General features: G+C 49.0%; 1 protein-coding gene across 1 annotated transcript in view; it reads right to left on the bottom strand.

The window, feature by feature from the left end:
- Window positions 1–6,220: 6,220 nt before the first annotated feature.
- Window positions 6,221–8,547, bottom strand: part of LOC103925543 (rho GTPase-activating protein 20-like) — a 33,093-nt gene continuing 30,766 nt past the window's right edge. The window contains exon 15 of the mRNA XM_009334272.1: window positions 6,221–8,099. Within this exon, the coding sequence (XP_009332547.1) occupies window positions 6,358–8,099 (1,742 nt within the window). The 3' untranslated portion in view covers window positions 6,221–6,357. The remainder of the gene's footprint in view (window positions 8,100–8,547) is intronic.

Below are 8,547 nucleotides of genomic sequence, written 5' to 3'. Positions count from 1 at the left end.
CCTGCAGTGCTGCGTCCAGCTCTGGAGCCCTCAGCGTAAGAAAGACACGGACCTGTTGGAGCGGGTCCAGAAGAGGGCCACGAAAATGATCAGGGGGATGGAACACCTCTCCTGTGAAGAAAGGCTGAGAGAGTCGGTGTTGTTCAGCCTAGAGAACAGAGAAGAGAAGGCTTCGGGGAGACCTTATTGCAGCCTGTCAGTACTTAAAGGGGGCTTGTAAAAAAGATGGCGACAAACTTTTTAGCAGGGCCTGTTGCAACAGAACAAGGGGGAATGGCTTTAAACTAAAGGGGGGTAGATTTAGACTAGATCTAAGGAAGACATTTTTTACGCTGAGGGTGGTGAAGCACTGGCCCAGGTTGCCCAGAGAGGGGGTGGATGCCCCATCCCTGGACACATTCCAGGTCAGGTTGGACGGGGCTCTGAGCAACCTGACCTAGTCGAAGATGTCCCTGCCCACGGCAGGGGGGTTGGACTAGATGACCTTTAGAGGTCCCTTCCAACCCAAACTGTTCTATGATTCTATGATCTTTCATTAGACCAAATGCTGTAGCTGGGGGGAGAGGAGGGTAAACACTTTCAGACATAGAAGTCCTTCTTTAGGTTTGAAATAAGAGCTGGAAACTACAAGTTGAAGCATCCTGGTGCAAAGTGAGTGGTCAGGATCTCTGTGGCTGTATTAAATGATTTTGTTTGGGACCACCTTGTAACTCTACCTCCTTCTGGAGTTAGTTTCCCCCCATTACCCGCTGGGTTTGACCTATGTTTGTGCTGGGTTTGCAAGCCAGGATCCACCTGGAAAAGTTCAGCAAAACGAGAACATAATCTCCCAGCTCACAGATTTTTAGTCGCTAGCATCAAAAACCAGCACTGTGCAACGTTTCTGCCAGTGCCCAATCGCACCGGCGTGCCCCGGGCCAAGGGACGGTGACTGCTGAGGGCTTCGGTGGGACGCGAGGTGGAGCTCGCGGTGCATCAGCAGCTCCTTGCATGCAGCAAGCAGAAAGGAGGAGGATGCGGCTTCACTGTGTTTCCATCCCGCCTTCCTCATCTCTTGCACTCTGCCTGGTGGCTGGCTCTATCTCGGAAAGCTCAGAGCTGCTGTCCATGTTTGATGATCTCAGTGCTACCTCCGTGCCTTCCTTTAAGGTAGCGGTAATGCTGACATGAGCCCTGTCCCTCTCAGGGTGGTCCAGTCCATGCAGTGCTCTCAGGCACAGGTGAAGTGACACCTTGTAAATCCCCACTATAGGCTTTGGCTTCCTCTCTGGTCCATCAGGCAAAAATCAGTACAAAATTTTATCCAGGGGAACTAACAGAAGGCTATCTACTGGGAGAATTTTCTAGTGTGGGCCAGAACCACTTGCTGTAGGAGGTGAATGCAGCAGGATGGATTTTTTGCAGGGTCCCAGCCCTGTTTTGAGACCATGGATGTGGTGGTGTACTGAGGCATCAGAGGCTCTTGACTGGCATGTCACATAAGCCAGTGCAAGGCCAAACCCTCTACAGGGTAGCCCTTTGCTTTGTTATACCTCAGAAAACTCCAGGGTGTGCCTGTTTCTCCCAAACCTCTTCTCCTCCAACTTGCCCCAGGTTTACTATAATAAAGCAAAGAGAATAAAAATGGATTAAATGAAAGCAGTAAAGCCAACACCTTCAGTACTACTTCATGCCTCTCCCCACTCCTGATGCTGCCTTTGCCAAGCAGAGGTGATCTGGAGCTTTGCAGCGCCACTCTTCAGCCCCCTTGTGAGTTTGAAGCTGGACCACAGGTTGCTGCTGTGGTCAATTCTCTACACACAGGAGTGATGCCACATGCTGGTGGGCTAGCGAGGGAGGGAATAGCTGCTGGCTTGAAAGGGTTGAGTGACTGTCACATCCTCTTCAGAGTGTAGGTGACCTTCAAAGAATAAGTTTCTAGGGCAAGCTGTTTGCTTTGATGTGCAGGTAGCCAAAATAGCCCACACTACTCTTTGGCAAGGCTATCTGTCCCTTGAAGCTGCCATGGGATAGCAGAGAGGACTCTGCACAAAGGAGCTACCTGCAAAGGATGGGGGAGAATATGTCTTGGGAGACTGGCTTTCCTGACTCTCTTGCGATGTCAGAAATAGGACTGAGACAGTTGAAATAAACTACAGCTGCCCTGGGCATTTCCATCATGGTTTCTTTCAGCCTGCAAGGACAATGGAACAAATCATACATGCCAAGCAGAAATGAGAAGAGGCTGAAGTGCATGAGTCGTTGTCCCTTCAAGGCAAATGAGCTGGACTTGTCTGGCCTTGATCTATACTGGGAGCAGGTCATGAAGGCTCCTTGCTTCCCGGATGGCAACCACACGACACGTCTTCCTGAGTGACTGCATCCGGCGGGGCACCGAGAAGGGCTTTCAGTATGTGCCAGGCCAACTTGGACTAAATCTCTCCTTTTGATCTGAAAAAGGGCAGAGAGAGAAGGGAAACCTATTTGTGTCTGAGGGCTGTACATTAAGGGAAAATGTGGCCTTTCTGAAGCAGAAAGCCAACTGTCTGGTATTTCTTGTTGTGAGCAAGCTGGGTGCTGTGGAACTTTTTCAAGACTGCTTGGTCTTGAAAATACATCTCTGTGTCTCAGGGAGGGGCACATCCCACTTGGGACTTTTGAGAAAAGAATTTTGGTAGCAGTTGGATATAATATGTGACAGGAAAATGACATCAAGCAGCACCCTAAGGCATCACGGATCACATTCTCCACAGGTGTAAATCACTGTCAGAGGCAATGACTGTGAGGATGGGGTACTCTCCTGTTGAGGACAGGGCCCTTATCTGAAGGTTTTGTAATTGTCTTCCTTGGACTTTCCAGGAGTGCTGGTCCAGAGACTCCACCACTTGACAGAAGACAAACGAAACATATATTTACAAGGAAGACAAACCTAAAACAGTTGCACCTTCCTTCTTTGCAGGAAGGCAAAGAGCATTCCTCTTTATCCTTATCTTGACTTGTCAGCTGCTGTGCAGCTTTCCCCTCTGTGACACCTGCACCGATGGGAGCACTGACAGCACATCTGCAAGCTGCTGTGGGAGTGTGGGGTGAATCATAGCCCCAGATGGCATGGTGACCCACTGCTGGGTGTCCCCTGCCAGGGACTGACAGGAAAGCAGGGTGGTCTCACAAGAATTAAGTCAGAATTTGTATTTTGGGCAATTTATACTTGTGGCCTTGAGTTTCCTGGGATTAAAAGCAGTAGTTTGGCATTATTGTTCAGCAGAAGCCAGGAGCTCCGGGACTTTTTTGTCTTTATGGCACAGTCCGATGGGGACTGTGGTCAGGATTTGGGGGGTTTAGAGGTGGGGCATTACATTAAGGCACTTACCTGTTCCTCAACTACACTTGGAGCATGCTGGATGGTGGCACAGCTCACAGGTTTCCTGGTCTGCTATCCCTAGGAAATCTATGACTAATTTGCTACATGCATTTTGATGGCCTGGAAGAAAGTGCAACACTTCTGCTAACTTAGTGGATGTAGGATTGGGTGCCAAAATGTGAGGAGCATCTTGGTCTCCAGCAAGCTGGACTCTCAGAATTGCATTATTGCCTGGGCTCATGGAAAAGGAGTGCTGCAGATTTCCATGCCCAGGCCTAGAGGTAGCAGGTAAGGAAGGTCTCTGTGCCCTTGCGGAAGCCAAGTCTCTCTCTGTCTTGTGTAGCACCATGTCTCTGCTGTGCAGCGACATGCTCCCAAAGCAACCAGTGGTTTGTGCTGTCTTCTCTGATAAATTCTGGAAGATTTTGTTTTGTTTTAAATGAAGCAAAATATTAATAGAGAGCTTGGTTAGAGCAACTATCCAGGGAAATGTGCCCATATTAGGGAGCCTAAGATGAGAAGAGGAAAAATGTGTATTTTGCCCTGCCTCTCCCAGTGTTTCTATAAACTAATCTCTTTCTAACTTGCTTGTAATTCTTTTAGGTGACGCAAATTGTGAGCTCTTACTCTGCATTTGGTCCAGGTCCCCCTTGTTTGAACTGAGACCAGCCCAGCCACTGAGCCAGTTTACAATCCATTAGCATGTTTAGAATACAGAATAATCTCTCTTCCAAGTACAGACAGACTTTTCTCATATTTAGCGCTGTTTCACCTTCCTGAAAAGACACAAATAAGAGTAATGCCTGAGCTGATTTGCTGGAAGAGAGCTCATCATCAGCGTGGCCAGTCTCGCAAATCTGGGGTGGGAAGCATGTGTGTTTCACAGCACGGTTCGGTGTTTTGCAAACGCCACCACCCAAGCACAGAAGAGAGGGAAGTAAGAGCAAGGGAACAAAAGGCGATCACTACACCGCAATGACAGACAAACTTGTGTGTCTTTTATTGAAATAGTTACAACTGTAGCTCTGGAAAAAAGACTGTGAATGCCTCGTCAGTATTCATGTGTGAGGGAAATGGAGGGGGGGAGGTTGTATTAAGATTATATACACCTTTCATCACACAAGGACCACCAAGGTGATCTGGGACACAGCATGCCACATCTGAGAGTTAAACACCCTGAATATAACAAATCAAACTCTATACACCTTGGAAAATGGGCTCTGGGCTCCCCCCTCTCTCCTCTGACCCAGTATTCGATGGCGTGAATTTGGAATGCTGGGCCAGCTTCCTGGCACTGACTGTCCCAGGCACCTGGCAGATGAGTGGAGGCATCTGATACCTACTAGACCATTTTACAGAGGTGGTTTCCCCCTCTGTGCAAGGACTGAACCGTGGCAGGTGTCAAGCAACTCCAGGTATGGCTGTTTGCAGACAGCAACTTGCCAGGGGCACTTACTCTACAAGGACTACCTTTCAACCATTAGGATTCATGTATTTGTCTTGTCCTTCACCCATTCACTGTTAATTGAGTAAAAGGAGAGTGTCTCTGAGAGAAACCACCTTAGAAAACGCTCACATAACTTTCAAATGAAACATCCTGAACCTTTTAACCTTTGAGACTTTTCCCATTGTTTTCTTAATGCCCATCAAACTAATGTGGTGCTCTTAGCTTCTTTTTAGAGCTCAGCTGGCAGCATCACAACCCTCTAAGCAAGTCCCATTATGGCTATGGTGCTTCTGAGCATTGCTTTGAGTGGAATCACAGAGCTGCTCCAAGAGTCCACTGGCTGCATTTCTTTAGTGATGCAACACAAGCAGCCTGCTTAGTGCATCCCTGCCTGGCACTTCTCCAAACATAATTCTGCTGGAGCACACTGGGCCATGTACCATGCTGAGTGGGAACTCACTGCTTCTCTGAGACAGCATCAGTGCTGTTGAAGCTTGGACAGTCTCAGCTTATGGACTCTGACAACTTTCTGGCCAGATGGGGCTTTGCTTCAGCATGCACTTGACAACATTCTTGACAACTTCCACAACTCCTTGACCTCATGCTAAAACCAAATCCTGCTTAAGTCCCTCTCAGCATGACTAGGAATTTGATTAGTTGCCCCATCCACACTGCCTCTGGAAAGGGCCTCCTGAAATGTCACCATCATTTACAGAAATATAATGTCACCTTTTACTAGGACTAAAAGGACCAGCTATTCACAGAGGGCACCGAGGAAGACAAATGTTCATAGCCCTGCCAAAGTGACAGTGCTAAAATCCTTTATAGTAGCTGTGGCTCTGTCAAATGCTAGCTTTGGGGGAGGTATGAGAAGAGAGAATCAATGCACAATTAATTGGGAAAAAAAAGCAATCTTGGGGTTGAAATGTTACATATACCGTCTGTCAGTGAAAGCTGGGCTTTGGGCTCTGGGCTCCATTCGGTGTTTCTGGAACCCAGCCTCAAACAGTAATGAATGCAGACTGTGAGCGAGACCACCGGGGGACACAAGATGAGCAGAGAGAAGCAGCAGTGATTTCTGGGATGGAGGTGAAGGCTCTTCCTTTGGATGAATGGTGGTGATGAACAGTGAATAGTGGAGGATATTGTGCAAGCATAAAGATTTTTAACTAATTCTGATGGAGCATTAGCTGTCCCAGTTCTCCGGTCATCCACACACATCAGCAGCTGACTGGAGAAAATAAAGCAGAGTTTCTCCTTTCCCGTTTTAAAAAGAAATGGAGTCAGACCCTGTACAGGTCAGCTAATTCCCCCCCCCCACCCCCCCAGCCAGTGAAGTCTCTTCCGTAGAAAAGGGGTGTAATGAAAATACAAGAACAACCCCACACACCCCTCCCCCCCGCCCCAGCCAAAACCAATTTTAAACCCCAACATTACATACACATTAGTGTCACTTTACACTTATTGCCCCATGCAGCCTGCTAGATTCTTCACACCCTGATCACATCTTACAGAATATTTTCTGCTGCACATACACAAAAAAATATTCAGTTCTTCCACATCCACCTCCCTAGACAAATGTCTCTTTTGCAAATGCCACTGTATCATGCTCCTCTGTGGCGACCTCTGCCAGGGGCTGGCTCCTGAGCCACTCCACCCTGCTCCGAAGGAGTTCATTCTCCACTGTTTCTGCCTCAGCCGTGGGACAGGTCTTGGTTTCGTCATGCTTGAAGTACTCTCTGATGGTGTTTCGAATGGAGGCGGGGAGGATGATATGGATGGTGTGGCTGAATGTGTTCAAGCCCCTGCTCTGGGTTGGCGCCTGCGCCATTTCCACTGGCTTGCTCTCCAGCTCCTCAGGAGTGGAGACGCTTTGGGGGCTCTCTTTGTGCTCTGCCTGTGGGGATGGGACCATTGGTTCATGGTGGTAGCGCCTGGAGATGGACTGCAGGACAAGGGGGGTATTCTGCCCATAGAAAACTGTCTGGGGGATATGGACTGTCACAGTCTGCAAGCTCTTGGACAGGCTTTGCTCACTGCTGCTGCTGGGCAAGTCACTGCTGCTGGTGTTTGCCATGGCGTTCTCCTCTTCCTCTTCCACTGGAGACCCCCAAGAGCTTTCTTTATTTGGGGCCACATAAAAAGTTATCTTGGTGCGCTTCAGGCTTTCCTGGCTTGGAGGGCAGGCATCAACGCTTTTGATTTCTATGTTCTTCACTGCCTTCTCCCTATGCTGCTGGTGGCTGGTCTGTGGGGATTTCTCGCTGGCTGGGCTGGCAGCTGGGAGCTCAGGGTTTTGTTCAAACTCTTTGGTATAATCCCGGCTCCTGAGCCCTGGGCCAGGGCCCCCTACACAACTCAGCTGTCTCTCCTCTTCTTCCCAGTCAATGTCAGTTAGTGGGCTTCCCACGGCAGCTCCGCTGACAGATGGAAAACTTTTCCTCTCTCCAAAGCAATGACTGCTCTCTACAGCCTTGGGTTCATACTCATGGAAACTGTCCAGGTCACATGGATGTAAAGGCACAGGAGATGTGAAGGACTTGTGCCACTCTTTTGGGGACCTCTTGGCACTCTTGGGGGACACAGCATGAAGCCTGGCAGACGTGCCGAACATGAATGGTAGGGATGAGATGTCTGTGGGACTAATGGCTGATGACTCTGAGCAGTAGGAGAAAGCACTGTCTAAGGAGCTAAGTGAGGAGGCAGATGGGGAGGTGGTGGTAGAGGACAGGCTAGAGAAGCTGGACCTGTTGGACAGGCTGGATTTCTGAAGGCTGAGCTTCTTCACCCTAGAGCTGGTCTGAGGCGACTGCCACAAGTTCTGCCTGGCCTTATTAACCCCAGGGCTTAGGCCTTCATCAATCAACTTCTGGCTCTCCACCTGCAGCTGCTTGAGCCTGTGGATGTAGTCTGTATGGCTGTGCATGATGGTGGCATCGCAGCTGGACTGGCGGGCCACTGGCTCATGGTTCTGAGCAGGAAGCTGGGAGGTGAGGCAGACACTGGGCTCTGATGAGCACCGGTCTCTGGCCGGGCTGAGTGAGCGTATTGAGCCAATGGAGCAGAAGGAGCCCTCCTCTTCCAGGAGGTCATAGCTGTCTGCACTGGTGTTCTTCTGGGCTTTGCTTTGGTAGCAGGCTGTGATCTCACTGAACAAGTCCCAGTCTTCCTGATCCTCATCAAGTAACAAGCTGCTGGATGGTTCAAAAATGGTATCTGTTTCAGGTACCAGGTGGTGCTTTGGTCCTTCTGGGTCACAAGCAGAAAATTCCAGGTCATCAGAGGAATCATCATGCTGAGCCAAGCCTATGCCTGGGGCAGAGAACACAAATTAATTTATTTGTTGCCCATGTCTCCTAATCCCATATAGTACCTTATAACCAAGGCAGGGAAATATTATCAAGTCCATGGAAAAGCAAAGATGATCCACTATTTTCACAGGGACCAGAGCAGGACTGGGAACAATATCAAAAATTCTGCCTTGATGACCTGAGCTTTCACCACCGGCCTGTATTCATAGGATAGTTAACAGAGACAACTCGATCTCTTTCCATTCAACTATTTGGTTTAGCTTTACAGAACTAATCTGGAAGAAAAGACTGCTGGGACATGGCATTGCTAAGGCTACACTAAATTCTTGTGATGGCTGGAATAGGTTGAACAGCAGCGACAGAGAAAGACAGCCATCCTCAGGGACACATTTGAAGCGATGCACCTCAACCCTCTGCTTTGCTCTTGCTTCCTGCCTATGCCTGACAGG

The sequence above is a fragment of the Pygoscelis adeliae genome, unplaced genomic scaffold (genome assembly GCF_000699105.1).
Source record: "Pygoscelis adeliae isolate BGI_AS28 unplaced genomic scaffold, ASM69910v1 Scaffold191, whole genome shotgun sequence".
Lineage (NCBI taxonomy): Eukaryota > Metazoa > Chordata > Aves > Sphenisciformes > Spheniscidae > Pygoscelis > Pygoscelis adeliae.
This window is presented reverse-complemented; position numbering and strand designations above follow the sequence as displayed.